This window comes from Camellia sinensis, chromosome 1 (genome assembly GCF_055761805.1).
Source record: "Camellia sinensis isolate YWXY chromosome 1, ASM5576180v1, whole genome shotgun sequence".
NCBI classification, from domain to species: domain Eukaryota; kingdom Viridiplantae; phylum Streptophyta; class Magnoliopsida; order Ericales; family Theaceae; genus Camellia; species Camellia sinensis.
In genome coordinates, this window is record NC_138961.1 from 83,071,556 (window position 1) to 83,091,668 (window position 20,113).

Below are 20,113 nucleotides of genomic sequence, written 5' to 3' on the forward strand. Positions count from 1 at the left end.
GAAGGAATATCTAAGTCCGCCATGTTTAAAACGGCGGGGAGTCCTTCTTTCCGTCTGGCAAACTCCGAGGTGGCACCATCGATGGCGGACAACGGAATCTCATCGTTGTTCGCCATGAACGGCGATCAGATGGACTTGGAAGACAAGGTTTTGTTCAAATGTTTTCCCACAGACAGCGCCAATTATACGGGGAGCAAATATTTAGGCAAGCCCGCACTCCTTTCTTCCAAGCTCCTGTCTGTCCGATTGACCTGCGAGCACAACGGTGATGATCTACTCGGCGGTGTGTGGCTGGAAAACCCCTCCGACAATCAAGTTAGAACACACACAAGGATAGAGAGAGAGGAGAGAGTTGAGTGTTTAGTGTATCTCACCAAATGTTCATCTGTCTCAGCATGCGGGGCGCAGACTCGCTTATATACCTTCTGCGCCCCAAATCTACTCCCATTAGTCTCTCGACACGTGATGCTGCTATCCCATCTGTCAGCACAAATCTTGCTGAACATCACCTAACCAAACTGCCAGCCCACTCTACTGGGAATTCGGCAGCCAGGCTACAACTTCTTGGCTATCAACGGCCGTGCTATGCAACTAGCCTGAGCGCCCACTCACCGTGCTCAATAACGACCGAGCTCGGTTGCATCCCGGCATAGTCGAACTCGAGCAGCTCGTGCTGGTTTGTCGTCGGCCTTTCTGCCGAGCTAACTCATGAACCGTGGAATAAACACGCCTTACCTAGCTCCGGACATCTCGGCTAAAATAGACCGGTCCATCCATGCCTCCCTAAACCGAGCAAAACCTGTCAGGACAGGCAATGCTTCCACAGCCCAATCTTGTTCGGCCCAAATCTGCCCAGACACTTCCACAGCCCAATTCGGATCATAAATCTCCCTCTCAATATATATATAAATGTATTAAATTTTTGTATTTTTTTGTATTTAGTGAATTTTTTAAATATTTTTCACAAATTTAATACCTTTTAAATGCATCTAAATTAAATGGAATATAAAAAATTTTAAAGATTCAACAACAAAAAGTACAAATTGAAAACTCAAAAATTATTTTTGAAATCTCCAAAATCAAACAGAGTAGAGTTGGAAAAAATGAAACAAATTACGAAGGATTGGTTCTTTGAACATTGTTCCATATTATTTATTACTTGATATTTGTTAAGTTGTCTTCTACAAATTTAATAAAAAGTATGGAATATGATTGTTTTGGTCAATAAATATATCTATCTATTTATTTATATTATTATTAAGTGAATGTTAGACTTGGAGTCTAAACCTTCACGTCATGCCACATGGCATTTTTTTAAAGCCTAAAATAAAAATTTATTGATAGAGAATAGAGAAGGTTTGAACCCAACATCTCAAATTTCATTAAGAACACTTTTTCTACCTAGGCAACATACATATAATAATACTACTTTTTTTTTATTATTTGTTTATATTCTTACTTGAATTGGACACGCATACATGGTGTCACCCGCTAGTACTATTATTAAGGAAAAGTTGGACTTGGTGTTTAAGTCATCACGTCATGCCACATGACAATTTTATCTAACTTTAAAAAAAATTTAAAAATTTAAAAAAACAAACGTGAGTAAGATTTGAATCAAAAATCTTGGATTTCATTAAAAACAGTCTTACCACTTAAACAACATGCATATTATGATATTAAATTTTTTATTATTTATTTTCATTTTTACTTATCTGAATTGCACACTCATTACATGCACCACCAACTAATATCAAGTTAAGATATCACATAAATATATTTTAAAACCACCAAATAATTTTCCACAAACTCTAATTAGAATATCCACAAATAATTTTACCTCATCTTTTTATCTTTTTTGGGTCACATCAATCAACATATCCTCTCTACTTTTTCTACACATAATACAAAAAAAGTCAAAAAGTGCACTTATTTAGTCTTCCCAAACTTGGCCTCAAGTTAAAAGGTACCCACATAATGGCTCTTATCTAATTAAGGCATCGTTTAGAAATAAGCTATTTTTTGATTTTTTTGTTAAAATATGAGGTAAAAAAATTAGTATATTTAGAATGAATTTTTGATTTTTTACAAAAAAAAAAAAATGTGCAAAAAGTAGAGAGAAAAGAGAATCTTTGACTTTTTTATATAAATTGTTGATTTTTTTAGTTTTTTTAGTGACTTTTTGACTTTTAAATTAAAACAGTGAATTGCCAAACAAGGCCTTATCCTCAAAATCTGCTACGCCAAACGAGTGTAATGTTTCTCGTTTGAGCACTTGACCATTTTAGTTGACTTTTTAAAAAAATGTAGCTTGGTTAAAGAGCGTTTTGTTTAGGATGAGAGTTGACTTTTTTGTAGTTAACTTGATGATAGTGAGATAAAAAAATAAAATGATTATAGTTTGAATGTGATATTTTGTCTAATTGACTATTTTAATCTATTTTTTTATTAACTATTTTAACTAAAAAATCCACAAACCTAACTTTTCAATAATTTTCAAATAAATTTAAAACGAAACAATTGTCTTCGTTTGGGATGTGGGTTGACTTTTTAATTTTTTCATTATTTTAGCCTGGAGCTAAAAAGCCTCATTTGGAATGATTTTTTTTTTTTTTTACTTTTGTGAGAGAAAAAAATAAAATGATTATGATTTGAATAGGATATTTTATCTTATTAACTTTTAACCTATTTTAGCTTTCTATGACTAAAATAACTCCAAAACAACATGCCAAACATAGCCATTATTTACAAGGAAAAAAAGATGTAAACAAGCCATAAAAAGGATAATTAAAGACTAAAACACAAGTCAAGGTCCCATTACAATAACTCACTCAAGAGTCAAGAAGACAATTATGGTGGCGGGGAGTATTTATTTATTTATTTATTTGAGCCAATGGTAGCCTAGGGATTCTATGAAGCGTGATCCAGACGCATTAGGAAGATGATAACCATTTCCTCTAATGTGTATTTCACTTCATGGGAAATTCTACGCTACAATCTATCATATGCATTCTTTATTTTTATGTTTATGCTTATGATTTATTATATTATTAATTATGACACATTATAATATTAGTTATAAAATTATTTTCTTTATGATTCAAGAGTTATTTGGTTACAGTTCATGTGATATTTGATTATAACTCAATTGTTTTTTTAATTAGTTATGACTCCTATAATATTGAGTTTTGCCATTTGTGATAATAAAATTGACAATCAAAAAAAATGTACCATAACATAACCCCTTCATATATATATATATCAAGAATTAAAAATATTAACTGCAAATTAAATAGTCAAAAAAATTAAAAAGCGAAAAAACTATCACATTCCAAACGATGCCATAGAATGTAAAGTTGTGGTACATGATCATGGTTTCATCCATGAGAAGGGCAACAATAGGAGTTTGGTTTTTAGGTAAATTAACAATCAAATTAGTCATTATTATATTCATTAAATTTATAAATCAAACTGACAAAATGTTATATTAAATTTATAATTACTTTATTTTTTCTTTTATAATTGTCATATCAATTTAAAAAAAAATCAATTTTCCAACCATAATTATTTTAGTTAGACTAAAATAATAAAAAAGTCGAATAGCTAACTAAAATAATCAACTTCCCAAACAAGGCCAAAATATCATATTTAAATTATAATCATTTTATTTTTTTTCTTACAACTATCAAATCAACTACAAAAAAAAGTTAAAAATTTATCTCATAAAAACTCTTTTAGTCCAGTTAAAATAGTAAAAAAGTCAGGCAAAAAAAGTTTATCCCAAATGAGGCATCAATACTATGTGAATTATAGCTAAAACAAAAAAATTGAGTAATAACTAAATATTACATGAGGTGTAACCAAATAATTTTTAAATTATTACTAAAATAATGTCATAAATAATATCACAGTATATCATAATTAACAAAACAATAAATCATAACTAAAGAAATAAAAATCATAACCAAAAGTGCATAGTACACTGTACCATAGAATTTCCCATGAAGTGAAATGCACATTAGAGCACCAACATCAATCTCTTTAAATTTTCGGTTAAATTATAACTTAAAAAGTTATTTTTCTATTGTAGCTAATCACCCCACTGCATCAAACTCTCTATTCTAATTCAATTCTATTAAAATATTTGTCTTTTTTTTTTAATTAAATTGATGAGCTGCCAGCCAAACAATTCTTATATTCCTTTGTAAATGTAAAATTGGAAGAAATGTTAATAAAATAATAAAATAATGTCGTTGACCGATAGGTTGACTGGCCGGACATCCAGTAACACACTAGTAGCAATGAACAATACCTCGCTTGTTGTAACGAGTTACTATGGCAATCATAAATTTTGACGAGCTACAAACGGATTTGATGGACTTAATTCTTTGAAGTTTGTTAGCTAAAAAACGATTAAAGCTAGTTTGATGAGGATGCTCTTAGAAGAAATGGCTATCTTCTTCTTAATGCGTCTAGATCACGCTTCGTGTACTCCCTCCCGTAATTGTCTTCTTGAAATACACATTAAAAAAAATGGCTATCTTCTTTCTAATGCGTCTAGATTGGATCACGTTTCGTGTACTCCCTCCCATCATAATTGTCTTCTTGACTTTTGACTGAGCAATTGTAGTGGGATCTTGACACATGTTTCAGTCTTAAGTGTTGTTTGGGATGAACTATATAAGTATATTTTTTAACTTTTTGGCTAAAAACGTAACGGAAAAAAATATATATGTTTGGGATAACTTTTAACTTTTTATAAAAAAATGTGTAATAAAAAATTACCGAATTGCCCCTACTAACACATGCAACAGACTGTCCATGCATTTCAATTTATGTTTTCTACGGGAATGTGTGGCTTACATTGAGCCATGTATTGCATGTGGAGGAATTGTACTGCAACATTGAACTGCACTATTATTTTATTTTATTTTATTTGAACCCACAAACGTCCTGCCAAACAGTATAAACTTTTTTGCTTTTTTAGTAATTTTTTAACTTTTTGTCTTTTGTGGGTGATGCCAAACGAGCCCTTAATTATCTTTGTTATGGCCCTTTTTACATCTTTTTTTTCTTATAAATAAAATTGAAATTATGCTTCACTTTGTTTGGAATTTATTTTTTTTTAAAAATGGTACATTATCTATGGCTTTGTTTGGGATGTAGATTGATTTTTTCACTTTTTAACTTTTTGCTTATTTTAGCTTGGGGCTAAAAATAGCCTCGTTTGGGATGAACTTTTGACTTTTTTAATTTTTGTAAGAGAAAAAAATGTAATAATTATGATTTGGATGTGACAACTTTTAGCTTAGAATTAAAAAATCTATTTTACCTTTTTGTGACTAAAATAGCCGCAATCTCACCCAAATCCACATGCCAAACGAGCACTATATAACATTGTTTATGTAGAAAAATCAAGCATTACAAATCACATCTCTGAATTAAAGGGCAAAATTAAAAATTGTCTAGAGATGCCGATCAAGGTATGTACCAAAAAAGTTGAAGTAATTTTTCTACATTACTAATTAAATAAAATTTCTCATATAAGCAGTTTTGAAAGAAGTATTTCATGAACAAAAAATATATATAAATACATTTGAAAAAAAATTTCTTTATTTTTTTTTAAATTTTGAAATTGAAATATAATTAGATATCAATATAAAATCAATTAGATTACCTTTAAGTTATTTTATCAATTGACATAATCTAATAAATTACATCATTAGCCCCTATATTTATATAAAATTTATGACTAAACAATTTCCTTAAAAGAGACTTTCTATTAATTTTCTTTATTTTTAAATGTATACTCACGAAAATTTTCTTTATTTTTATTCCCCTTGCATTGACACAGCCCAAGTCAAGTCAATTTGGATTGTTGCAAAAAAAGTCGCTTAAAATATCTCATAGGATCAGAAATGCAAAATGCATTTTCATCCATTGGGAATTGCCATTTTAAATATTTTTTTTAATTTTTTATAAAAATTGTGGGGGGAAAAAAGTAGAAATAATAAGTTGACCTTAATATTGATTTTTTGATTTTTTAAATTAAAATTCTAAATTCCCAGACATAGATTGTACAGTTGTGGTCATGATCATTGTTTCATCCATAAGTAAGGGCAACAATATGGGTGGTTAGATAAAATTAGTTTGATTTTGAGGTAAATTAACAATCAAATTAGTTGTTATTATCCTCTGAATTTATGGATTGAACTGAATTTTGAAACTTTAAAAATGAATCAAAATTGAAACCACCAAAAACTATTCAGTTTCTGTTAAACTTCACGACTCTAAATTTAGAACGTCATCACTATATTTAGAATATGTAATTTAATAAATATTAACTCCTATACAAGCATTCCAAAAATTTCATAAACATACTTAAAATTTTCGAATATTAGGTACTTGTCCTTAATAATTACTTAATTAATCCCTAGTATCTATTTATTTATTTATTTGAACCAATGGTAGCCTAGGAATTCTATGAAGCGTGATCCAGGCGCATTAGGAAGATGCTAACCATTTCCTTTAACGTGTATTTCAATTCATGGGAAATTTTACGCTACAGTCTATCATATGCATTCTTTATTTTTATGTTTATGCTTATGATTTATTGTATTATTATTTATGACACATTATAATATTAGTTATAAAATTATTTTATTTATGATTCAAAAGTTATTTGGTTATATTTCATGTGATATTTGATTATAACTCAATTGTTTTTTTAACTAGTTATGACTCCTATAATATTGAGTTTTGCCATTTGTGATAATCAAATTGACAATCAAAAAAAATGTACCATAACATAACTGTTAGAAATTGGGCGCCCATGTGGCATGACTCTTAGAACCTTTTGAATCTGAACATTTTGAACCTTATCTATGTAAGTTTGAATTTGAATTCAAAACTTATTTGGATAACCATTCAGGATATCTATATCTATCATATCAATAGATATAGATAGATGGATAGATAGATATTGGTTATATATCAGATTATATGGTTAATCTAAAGATATACGTATATCAGATATACGTTATGTGGTTTTTACCCATAACCCTTTTTTCCTAGACTCTCTCTCTGACTCTCTCCCAGAAAACAACGATCAAGCCATTTTGCACTGTGACTTGTGTGGGTGATACTTATTTTGTGGTATCACTCCACTGCTGGGTTCGTTGACTGATCAGATTTTGGAAGCACGTGATTTACGCACGAGGTTGTGTCATTAAGGTATGATACGAATTATTTTTATCCGCTGCGTTAATTTATAATGCTTTATGATTTACATTGGTATCAGAGCCTATATGGATTTTTTCGTGCTTCTTTTTTATGCATTAAAATATGTGTATTTTTTTTATAAAAATATATACACATTATATGCATGAAAATTAATGGAGGAGGAAGATGAAGTGTACGGTTTTTTTGTACTTCAACTCTCATTGATTGAGAATGTGATACACTTTATTTTTATGTTCATTAAATGTTATTTTTAATGCCATAAATGTTCTTATTGTGAAAAATGGAGTCCGGCAGTACAAAAATCGAACCAGAAAACACCCTGGAAGGCGGAGCGTGGGCCTCATGCGCCACCTGACGCCGTGGGAGGCTTCCACCTGCCTCCACGCGCTACCACACGCTTTCACGCGCCTTCGTGCGCTCTCACGCGCCTCCACGTGCACGCTGTTCCGCGCTCGCTGTTCCGCGCTTTCCACGCGCGCCCTCAGCGCCACACACGCGTGCTGCGTGCTGAGCCGCGCGCCGAGCCGTGCGCTGAGCCACAAGCCGAACCGCGTGCTGAGCCGCGCTGTTTTTCCTCCATCGGCTTGGCTACTGATGTAAGGGTCTGTTTGTTTTGTTTTTAAATTTAGAATTACGTTAAATGATCATAATTAATTCATTATAGCTTTGTTTTAAGTGTGATTAGTACCATTAGACTCAGAATTATATTTTCTATCTTTTGTAAAAATTTTAAAATTTTATGAAAATAAAAAGTATTTTTCCTATGATTATAATTCATTATTTATACTTTAAAATGCTTCTGGTATTGCATAAATTATTTTCTGGGGTTGAATTTTTTATTGTAGACTTCTGAAATGTTTTACTATTTACTGGAATAATTTTTTCAGTTTATCAGATTCTGAAATTTTTTATTTCTAATTTAATGTGTGTTTATTAGTTATTTAGAATTCTAGAAAATTTTAGAAAAATTTCAGAAAATTTCAGAAGTGATACAGTTTCTGTTATGGCATAATTTGAATATTAAATACAGCATATTATTTTTTTTAGGGTTTGTAATATGTTGTGATTAGAATAGCATGATTAATTATTTTTTATTTTAATTCCGTTATTAAATGTAACATAGCATGTATTGGTTGTGAATCTACATTATGATGCTATTGTATGAAATTAGAATTTTTTATCATGCTTTTAGACATGCCATAGTCAGTGGGAGGTTATTCGGTTGAGAGAAATCTTTGTAGATTAACTCCCGAAAACCAATATTTTGCGCATAAATTAAATTAAATTTTGGATAATTGTCACCTGTGGTGCAAGAGATGATTACGAGCATAGCGGATTTTCGATCTTGTGACTTGTGTAATATTGTCACTATTTAATTTAGATTTTTGTGACAAAATTATATTATGCTAATCAAATTAATCTCAATGTGAATTTCTCTCTAAATTGACTTGGCTTATGGAAATTAATTGGTTGACCTAGACTTAGTAAAGATGTTCAAATGTGAACAATGTAATCCCATTTTTTAGATGAGCAAAAGTCTTGGAGACTTTAGGTCAAGTCTTAATTGAGCCAAAGAAAGGAAACATGACTCAAAGTCGCCGTGATTTTGTTGCCTTGTTTGGCATAATAAAACTAATGTGTGCGCTATGGTTAGCGGCACGCTACGTAGTTTTGGTTGGCAAGTTTTAGAGTTATGAAATTAGTAAGCCCTCAGTAGATCTGTATATGATCTTGACTATTGAGCTGCGCGGATTGACTTTATAATTTGACTTGTAAATAATGTTACATCATTGGATGAAGTAACATTCAACGGTCACGTCATCCAAGAAATGCGAGCTTAAATAAATTAGTCATTAAGTGTAAGACGAGTAGCCAGTTTGAGCAGTGTTTTGCTCTCTACCCAATTATTGGGAGTGGATGGAGTAAAATTTCATGCACTATAATAGTGTACATTGAAATATCACGTGAAGTGAAAAGATTAGCGCTTAGTGGCTGCAAAATCTATTAACACTAAGTGAAAAGATTAGTGCTTAGAAGCTGCAAAATCTATTAACATTATGTGAAAAGATTAGCACTTAGAAGCTGTAAAATCTATTAACACTAAGTGAAAAGATTAGCGCTTAGTGGCTGCAAAATCTATTAGCATTGCCAACTTGTCTAAGTCTAGACACTTACTGTTTCCACACTTGAGTGTGCGACATGAGGAGGGGCTTCTTTGTATGATTTCTTAGCTAGCTAACGTTTTTGAATGACGTTTACCACTAAGCGCAAATGTTGCAGCATAATAATGAAAAGGTTAAGGTTGACAAGGTTGTTATGACTCTAAGAATTTGATGCATGGCTCGTGAGAGTATTGTGTTGAATTAGACTCTTTAGCCTAATTCACACTTAAGTTACTTCAGGAGCTGTCATAGTTGATAGCTTATTCTCTCCTTCTTGTGGATAGTAGAATTAATTGCAAGTAACTATGAAGCGAGAAATAGATATGGCAAGAGGAGTATCGTCATCTTTCAACTAGATGTAGTAAAGTGTATAGAGAATAAAATTGACTTGAAGGTGCAGGGGATTAGCACTTACTGGTTAAATTTGCGACTTAGGCGCACTTGATATCTCCATGACATCCTTTTATGATCTAGTGAATATGAATTAGTCGTGAGTCATTACCTAGTTGGACCTAAACCTTTAAAATTTGTCTTCGAGAACTCACACATTAAGATGATTGGAATTAGTTTATGACATTGATCATGAACCAGTGGCTTATTATACTTAATCACATTAATGAGATGATGACACGATGGTTTGAGTAGGCCTTCTCGGGCCCACTCGCTTATGACATCCTGCTCTCATGTGAATGTGTAACTTTGTTCGCAATGGGTGCGCACAAGTAAGTAGGAAAGCCGTAGAAGGTCATTTGTTTTGGCGCATTTAGTCCACTATGATATTTGTGACTAGATATGTGTAAGGGTATGATAGCTAAGCCTCAATCTCGACACATTTATAGATTACGATACGCATCTGAGTCAAGACTATTTGATCTCCCATAAGTCAAAAGTTTTGCGATGATTTTTGACATAGCACATATGAGGTTGAGATCAATGAAATAATAGCTTTCGTGCCTTTAGTTTTGACCAAGGTGGCGAGTATCTATTTGAGTTATTTTAGAAAACTCTGTGAAGAGAGATAGATGCTTAAAAAATTGATTATTCCTAGTACTCAACAACACAATGGTGTAGTAAAGATAAGGAATTAAATATTGTTAATGTTAGGTGGATAATGGCGCAAAATGTTTCCCAATTGGGAATTGCACTAGTTTGTTGCCTATATCCCTAAGTGCCCTCCATATCAGATTTTACACTCCATTTGAGTAATAGGTTAGCGGAGAGCCATCTATGGGCGATCTGTAACCGTTAAGCAGCTTATCTTTATTTTACTTCTCATAAGATTGCGAAGTTAAGACCTAGGGTTCTATAACGCATTATTGTATGCTGTCTTGTAAACACAAAGGGTCGTGTGGCGCATTATTGTATGCGATCATGTAAACCCTCCGGGTCATGTGCATATAGGTAAGCAGCTTTGTAGTAGTGTAACTAAGTCACATAAAGTTTTATTAGTAAAGGTGACGTGAATAGAGTTTTTGGAACTCTATAAGATAGAGAATTCTAAGCATAGCGCTCTATGTAGCCTAGTTGAGAATGGAAAGAAATTTTCAATATCCTAGGGACAGTGGGAGCGATGTGCCTACTAATGGATTACTCCATTAGAGAAGAATACTCTACATTCTTAGTTGCATGGTAGCGAATGTGAAAATTTTCCACGTCATCACTGGGTGATTGAGAGGGAAACATTCATGATTGCTTCGTAAGATGATAAAGAGCCTAGGATAATGCCTAAGGCTCTAGTCCCCTATTTTTAGAAAGTGGATCAATGTTGTGCAGTTTAAGACAAAGTCTTTGAGGATTAACCATTTTTATAATTTGGCTGACTTTCCATTATGACGCAAAACTGTTGTAAAGTTATGCATAATTTGGATAGTCATCGTTGAGGCATAAGGCTCGCTAGATACCGAAAAGTCGCACCATTGAGGAAAGTGTAAACCATGAGAAGACTTCCTCCTGGGGAGTGAGGTTATTTTGACTTAGGGTATGATTGACATAAGTTCGGAACATTGATTTGTGGACATTGTGACCCAACTTTCTCGTTAGAGAATTGGATAAGTAGATCCGTAGGGATTTACCTTCTGCTTTTATGGTGAAAAGTTAGGAGCGCAAAAAGGTTGCTAGTTCCAATAAATCTTTTACAGCCTAAAACAGTTATCCAAATAGTGGTTCATAGATTTCGTCAAGCCATGATAGGCCAACGATGATCAATGAAGACCACTGAGGCATGATCAATGGTCCAAAAGAAGTTTTTCCTTACTTAGTCATTATGAGCCAGGAATTTATAAGGTTGTCGCCACCTAGGGTGGGCAGTCCTCTATTTTAGATATGATGGACATGGGTGATGTAATTTATATGCTCGGATGTACGATCCTTAAGGATTGCTTTGAAAAAATTCATGTTTTGTCTTCGATGACTTACATAAGGAATATCCTAGAACGATTCTAGATGCAAAATTGCGAACCCATTGACTTACCTATCGATAAAAGCCAGAGCCTTAGTTATTGAGTGAATTCTCAGATTGTCTTTCGGAGAAACACATGACCTATATTCCTTGATCTTTTCTTTGTTATGGGAGCCTAAAGTACGCTATGTGGGCGTATTCGGCATGATAAGTGTTGTCTTTGGTAAATGGTCAACTGAGTTGTTTAGACATTGACCTTGCTCATTAGACTGTGGATAAAATGCTTTACTACTAGTATATTAATTTGCTCCTTGTAAGATTCAATGCGCTAGTTGGGTGCATATGCGCTAGTTGGGCGCATCAAGAATGAACGCAAATTGGTCACCAAAATATCTTTAGAAAGGTTATTGCGCAAGAGGTAGTGATCTTAAATCACTTCATGTGAGGCGCACATGGTGGATTCCGTTGTATATACTTATCGCAAGAGGTGCTGATAAGGTCTATGTTTGGAATCTAGAATTGTGATCTTGAATCACTTCATGTGAGGCGCACATAGAGGATTCCGTTGTATATACTTATCGCAAGAGGTGCTGATAAGGCTTATATTTGGAATCTAGAATTGCGCAAGTTGTGGTCAAATTTTTTTTTAATCGATCACTTATTTTGAGATGATGGGATGTTGACACTATTATGGTTTGTGTCATAATGATTAGCAGATGATGATTTCAGCAGGCAAGATTGGCTCACTCACACGAGCAATCGCCCTTGGCGCTTGGGAGCAAGCAAGGATGAAACTAGTGGTTTATTTTTATTTGGAGCCAAGAGAGGCTTAAATAATCTACTATATATGTCGCCTTGGTTACAACCAAGATGAGGTCGTGTTAAGGATCAAACATGGATATTAGTACCCACTTTCCATGTTGTGCCTGTTATGATTAGCCAGATGCGAGATCTCATTTGGCACCTAAAAGGCGAGCAAATAGAGAATTCAGGTTAGGCGCTAGAAAACGACTAGACTTATATCTGTACGATGTATCGAGGATGACGTCACTCTTTTGGAAGAGTTACTCCACCGTAACATGTATTCATACTATATGTGCTTGGCGACTGAGTAATGAAGTGAGAGAATGGATCCCTGTTTCCTCACCGTGTAAGTCTTACGTGTCATTATTGATATGACTTTCATTTATGTACCCTTTTGTGACTTTTGACTATGTCATAAGGTAAGGGGTTGATGTTCTGCTACTTTGGTATGTTGCTTGCGGTCATGTATGATTCGGCCTTAAGGGACATCACTGGGAAAGCGGTCAATCCTAAACTAAATGGCATGAGGGCAAAAGGAAGATCGTCTAGTATTACACCACTGTTGTATATTCACTACCAGCAACTCACATCGCTCTGTATGAAAAGCGAATTGAGTGTGAATATATTGCAAGAATTGAGAGGGTCAAACATGCTCTTTTGAGGGATTAGAGATGTTTTTTGGACCGGTGTAATTAGATGGGTCTGGGGTATATGAGACACTATTTCTGTTCTTTTTGGGTTGATGTCTCTATGCTGGTGTAGACACCCCATTTTTGACTGTCCTCAAGACTTGGACGTCACTGTTTGAACACTCGGTGATTATCCATGTTTGTGTTCGTTTGGAGTTCCCGGAGGTCTCGGCTCGCGCGCCTTGCCTCAGGATCTCCGAACTCGACTGTTTAGTGTCTGGTTTTGCACCAAACACTTGTGTTTTGCCTTGGAGGGGCAGGGAATGCCTTGTGAGGCATCCCCACACACCACCGGCAGTGGCTAGAGGTCACCAGCTGGTTTTCGCTACCATCGGCACTATTTGTTGCCGGTCGGCACTGTTTGTTGCCGGTCTGCACTCAATTTTGTCAAAATGACATTTTTGGCCGGCCGACTACTGTGCATCTGCTTTTGCAGATATTTTAAGACAGCTGTCTTGCTTTTGGCTCCCCTCCATACACGTGTATGGAGGGATCTCTCTCTTGGAAGCTTGTCTTGTAAGCTTTACAAGACAAGAGCCTCTATAAAGAGAAGCCTTGTCTCTTGGCTTTAGGGTTGGAGAGACTTTAGACATTTTTAGAGATAAAAAGACAGAGGAGAGCTCTGGTTTTAGGGTTAGGGTTTGATACATATCCTATCTCTCTTTCCCTCTCTTTAGTGCTCTAGGTGTTTTAGTTCATACTATTGCACACAAACACCTAGTGTTTCACCTTCCTTTGGTTACTAAGGTTCTAAGGGACTGGTTTTAGTGTTTTGGTGTTGGATTCAAGCCAAGGAGGGCCATTGGAGCACCATTGTTGAAGAGGTCTTCAAGGGTAAGAATCTTACCCCTTTTTATCCCATTTTTGCATCTTGTTTTTACCTATCTTTGAACTGTTTTTGTGCTTAGTGTATAATATAAAAAAGTTCTGTTTTTTAGCCCTCTTGATTGTTTATTAAGAGTGTTTTGTGGTTTGAGGGTGTTTGACCCCTCTTAGGCCTTGAAAGGCCTCATTTTGTGCTATTTTGTGCTAGTTTCGAGACTTTGGTGTTTGGGCCTCTTCACCACTGAAATCTTGAGGGATTTCAGTGGTGCAGATGGTACCTTGAAGTCTCCAAAAGGAGAGGGCCATCCCCTCTCCTTGTTGTCCTTGAAATGGACCATTTTTGGCCTCTTGAGGGAGCACCTAGCTAAGCTTCATGTTGACCATGCCTTGGCTGTTTTTTGTGCCTATTATGTCATATTATACCTCTGTTTTTTGTTGGTTTTGGTACACCATGCATGCTTAGCATACCTACCATGTAATGCCATGTTATTGCCTCAATGTGCCTTAGGTTGTTAGCCCTTGTTAGAGCATGTTTTAGGTTTAGTCTTGTGAAGATTTTGTGCATATTTTGCCATGTTTTAGGTCTGTCCTAGGTTGTTTGGGTCGGATTTGGCATGCTTAGTATAGCCCCTTTGCATTCCGGCTTGTTGGCCTTAAGTATGCGAATGTATAGCATGACATTTTTGCATTGATTTGGTGATTCGGAACCATCCACCATGTCATTTCAGTCCCATTTGCATGCCTATATGTTCACCTTGGACGCATCTTTAATGCTTTGGAAGCTTGTGTAGTATGCTCCATGTTTTGGCCATTGCATATGCTTTTGATTTTGAGTCACTTAGATGCCATCTAGGGGGTCCCCTTTACATGGTCTAGGTCTGCCTTGAACCTATTCTAAGCCCCCTTAGCCTTGTGAGGCTTGGTTGGCTTGGTCATGGTTCAAGCCCCTTTGACTTGCTTCAAGTACTTGGACCATTTGCATGCTAATGTTTAGCCTATCTTGTTTCTTGGTTTGACACCATCCTAACATGATTTACAATGCTTACTTTGCATGCCATTAGTCCACATTATGCCTCTTTCAATTGTGTTTGAGAGTTGCCCCATTTGTGCTTAAGTGTTGGCTCTCAATTATGTGCATGTGTGTATGTATTTGGTCCCTCATATTATAGCACCTTGGCCCTTGTTTTAGGCCTAATTAGAGCTGCCTAAATCATGTATAAGTCCATCTTTGCATCGGTTTGTATTGCCACATGTATGCTTGTATGCTTGCATAAGTACCTTGCCATGCCATGTTGCATCCTTAGCTTGCATGCTTAGGTTGCCTTGCATCTTGCATGCATGCCTTGTTCCTTGACTTGGTGATAGGAATTGGGCCTTGGTTTGTTTGTATGGTTTGCATTTCATTTGACATGAAAGTTGCATACTTGATTCTTTGGGCCATCATGCATGGAAATGCGTGATTGGTGGTCCGAGAATCGAGACACATGCCCTTTTGAGTCACAAATATGATAAGGGACATGATTGGTGCATATATGCCTTGAATTGTATTGCCATGCTCTGCCTTGCCCTCTGTTGCTGTCAATTGCAGATTCTGCAGGAACATTCTGCCGACCGGCAGTGTCAAGTGCCGACCGGCAATCCTTTCTCTGCCGATAGCTTCACCAATGGCCGGTGGCCACATCCCACTGCCGGTGGCAATTCCATTCAGCCGGTGGTGTTCCCCGATGTCCAAGGAAGCAGTCCTGAGGTTTTGACAGCCTCCAGAGGAGTGAATGAAGGAAAACGGAGGCAGCCTATGCATGGCGGTGCACTTCCGAGCAAGACCCGAGCACGCGCTGCATCTGGCCCTCCTCCCGAGGCGGTTTATTGCCTTTCCTAATTTAATTAGTTTATTAATTAATTAGGCAATTTGTAATATTTAATTAGCTTGCGTAGTTAATTAATTTGTATTATTTATTTGGTCCCTCTGAGTGAGGGCAAATTTGTAATAAGTGTGGGTGAGTGTGTGAATGTCTTCCAACCCCCACTTCTTTCTTCCCTTTTATTTACCTGCTTATGATGGTAGATTAGGGCATGTTTAAATTAGCATACCTTATGCTATGCATGCGTGCATCCATACATTTGTCTCGCATGCACCGGGCTCGGTACATCACGCTAACTGCATCTGTATTTCAAATTCCAAACTGAATACATGTTAGTTGTGCATTTTCATATGTCATTCATAGATTAGCCGAGCCTACTCTAGTGACATTTTGTATGCGATGCATTAGGCATTTAACATGGACTTGGATCATGCATCGATTGATAACATGTTCCTGTTTTTAGCTCGGAGTACTATGTAAGTATTTATGCTTTAGAATCTCGCATGCGTGTGAATGTTGTCATGACAGTATGTTTGCCATGCGGCTAAATGCTTACGTGATATTACTGTTTGAATGCCCATGGGTGAAGGTTGGATTGTTTGAGTTGGAAAAACTCGTTGAAATCCGTGTTTTAGCCTACTTGCGTGTAGCAAATTTCCAAAGCGCTTTTCAAAACAAACGGATATGCAATGCTTGTTTCCAAATTAGGCAATCTAGTCTATACTTGTTTGCTGCGCGCATAACATAGTAATTCTAGGCTAATAAATGGAATAAGAACACATAACGTTTTCAAAATCGGATATCATGGTTAGTAGAGGCCGGTCTTCGGACCGAGCGAAAGGGGGTGCTCATAGCTGACCTTCCCCGATCGTACCCAAGCTCCCGAGCCGAGACAACTCCGGTGATGACGGACATGTGGCCTTCGGCACCAAGTCAGAGTTTCCTAAATTCCCCCATTAAAAAATATTTAGGTGGCGACTCTATATCTGGCAAAGCAGTCCATGTTTGGCACTTCTTTTCAAAAAATCTGTTTCTCAAAACGATTTGCCAGATTTGGACTCTTTGGTTTAAGATTAAGAACCGTGACACAAAATCGAGTCCGAACTGTAGCGAAGGCCCCTCGCGGGGCACGTCTACAGTTTCTGGCGACTCTGCTGGGGATTTTAGAGAGCTTGACTCGAACTCGTGATATCCTGTTTTGATTACACTTATGTGTCTCTTTGCATTGCATGTGCATTGGTGCGCCTAGGACACAGTGTTTGCCATCTGCCATTCCTGAACGATTTGCCGGAGGCTTGTCTTGTCAAGGCATGACCATAAGGCTGACCGGTTATGGGCTCTGACAGCATGGGAACACAAACCCTGGTTTTACCGGGGCACCCTTTTGACCATTCGACCTAGTGCATATTCGGAATCCATAGTGACCATTCCAAACTAGGACAGGTTGCTTACCCGATGCTAAGTTGTTTGAAACCGCCATGTGCGTAGTGAAACCCTAGCTCCTGACAAAATAGGACAGGGAAACCCTACCCCAACATAGGGGTGTTTTGGCTCTCTTTACTTGCTATGTGCTTTTAGAACGTATCTCTACAGGGCAAGTACATATCAGTTTGCAAGTTTAAGTATCTGATCTGAGGACACCAGTATCAGTGTCAGTTATAAGAATCAGTTATCTGCGGGTATCAGGTTCAGTTTTTGGGGACAGTGATTTCTAGGAACAGTGATCAGTGGTAGAGTACAGTTGTTCAGCTACACCCGTGTTTGATCTGTTTGGGCTGAAATGCTGTTTGTTTCTCCTTTCAGTTCAGAGTATCTAGAGCCGGTACAGAATAGTCAGTGTCCCCCTTGCCGCGGCAGGGCTTATGATGACGCAGAATTCAGAAGAGATCGTGGTTATGACAACTGCATTAGAGCAGGGGATCACCCTGCAAGGTGAGGCCAGCATTGATATGTCACATCCACCCAGGTCGCCTGTTGTGCACCCAGGTTGGGCTCCCCAGTTATACCAGGCTCGCAAGCCTACTACATTTGACCTGATGGGGATGATAGGTGATCTCCAAAGGTCTGTGGCGGATCTCGCCTACGGAATGTCAGCTTCACCTCCAGCCGCACCGTATGCCGGGAGTTTTGTACCCCAGGAGCCCCCGCTGTTGGGGCGAATTGTGATTGAACTTAGCCAATCGGAAATGGCCTCCAACTATGGCAATGACGTATCAACATCAACTCAAATCCCCGATCAGGCTGAGGCCAGAGGAAAAGACAAAATGAAGGCAGATGCCGATCCTATTGAACAACTGCTGTGGGCAGTCGAGGCTTTGAAAGCCGGGGGGATGAACAAGCAACAGATATCCGCAGTTGTGGCAAAAACTGTGGAGGATGCTTTCCCCACTCCACCTGAGGGTAGTTGGAGTCAGTCAGAAAATCGGGATAGGCCCCGTTATGCCAAGACAGTTCCTCCTATTCCCGCCTCTGCACCCGGGAAAGATCAGAAAGCTAAAGTGGCGCCTGCCGACCCTTTCGCTTGTGCAGCTAGTAAGAGCGCTCAGACCCCAAAGTACCTGCCCTAGGGGCGCAGGACCTTTCATGCTCTCTATATGCCTTTGTCCAAGGCACTTCAGATCCTTGCCGAGAGGGGACACCTTAAACCCTTGGAGCCTCGGCCTCTCCCGAAGAATCTCCCTGCCACGCATGATGCTGCTCAGTACTGCGCGTACCACCAGCAGACGGGCCATGCGACCGACAATTGCTTCCGCCTCCGTCATGAGGTCCAAGATTTGATTGACAACGAGGTTATCCTCCCGCCCACCTCAGCCAAGTCCGTTACCACCCAGCTATTGGACTTTGAGGACACAGATACTGCAAGTATGTAATCAGAAGGTGAACCACCTGCGGGCGGCATCTGGATGTATTTTGAATGAAGCGTCTGGCACGTATTTTTGAGTAGCTATGAACGCTAGCTTTGTAAATCCTGGCTTGGGTATCGAGTCAGTCTTTTGTTTTGAGTCTGTCTCTTTGTCTTGAGTCAGTCCCCTTTGTATAGAATACTAGGTGATTCTGGGGTTGTTGTCCTGAACACCGTTTTGTCTTGTAATTACCTATTTTGTTTTTGAGTCTGTTTCTGCCAAGGGGCCAGTTACACCAACAAATCCGAATAAAACAGCTGTTGCTATCTCACTTTCATGCTTGCTTTCAGTTTAAGTGCCAGAGAATTTGATTGGGCTGACAGTACATCTCGCCTGCTCTCCTGCGCGCCAAACTCGTTGCATTAACCTAAGTTTTTCAAAAACCTCTTTTGAGCACTGCGGTGATAAAAACAAAGAGGAAGGAATTCCTCGGGACTTGCAAAATTTTGATCATTTTGAGAGAAAGAGAGGCGTGCTAAGCCTTTTAATGAATAAAACCATGCTTGTCGGCATGAGTACTGAGAAGGATCCTGGCTTGATCCAGATTGGTTCCACACTATCTTCAGCGCGAGCGATTTGTCGCTTTCTTAAAAACTTTCAAAAACAAATGTTTTACGCGGCCCTGTGAAGACTTGTGTGGAATCGCTCTTGAGATTGCACAGCCTAGGATCGCTCTCAGCCTCAAGATTCAACCCGTTCAAACTTTGAACCCGTTCAGAACGTTCAGAAAGTTCAACGGTCAAACGTCATGCAAGGTCTGTATGGCCAGATCAGGGGCAGTCCACAAGCAAGAGGCACCAAAGCCGAATCTGCATCAAATGAGTAGATCTCACTAGAAGGAGCTCGTGGAGCAGCCATGATAGATTCTCCTACAAATCATTGCAACAGCCGTTCTCCTAGACACAGAGAGGCTTCAACTTCAAAAACCATTTGGCATGGACTTGTTACACTTTTACCCTTTGAGAGACTCGCTGGGCCGAAAACCCGGAAGGGCGACCCAGGCAAAAGTTAGAGTAAGAGAAAAATACAAAAAAGCAAAAAATGCAAAAGAAAAGAAAGAAAAAATGTGAAAAAGAAAAGAAAAAAGAGATGAACAAAAAAAAATCGAAAAGAAGCTTGCAAGGTCGAAAACCCGCATCGGGCGCCTTGGCAAAAGTTAGAGCCTGAAAAGTGAAGGTTAAAATACCCGAGTGTACCTTAACCGGAACTACGTGAGGCTTGATTCCCA

General features: G+C 37.4%; 1 protein-coding gene across 1 annotated transcript in view; it reads right to left on the bottom strand.

Moving 5' to 3' along the window:
- Window positions 1-6,340: 6,340 nt before the first annotated feature.
- The window catches only part of LOC145804819 (uncharacterized), a 44,869-nt gene continuing 31,096 nt past the window's right edge, over window positions 6,341-20,113 (bottom strand). The window contains exon 4 of the mRNA XM_082900015.1: window positions 6,341-6,347. Within this exon, the coding sequence (XP_082756141.1) occupies window positions 6,341-6,347 (7 nt within the window). The remainder of the gene's footprint in view (window positions 6,348-20,113) is intronic.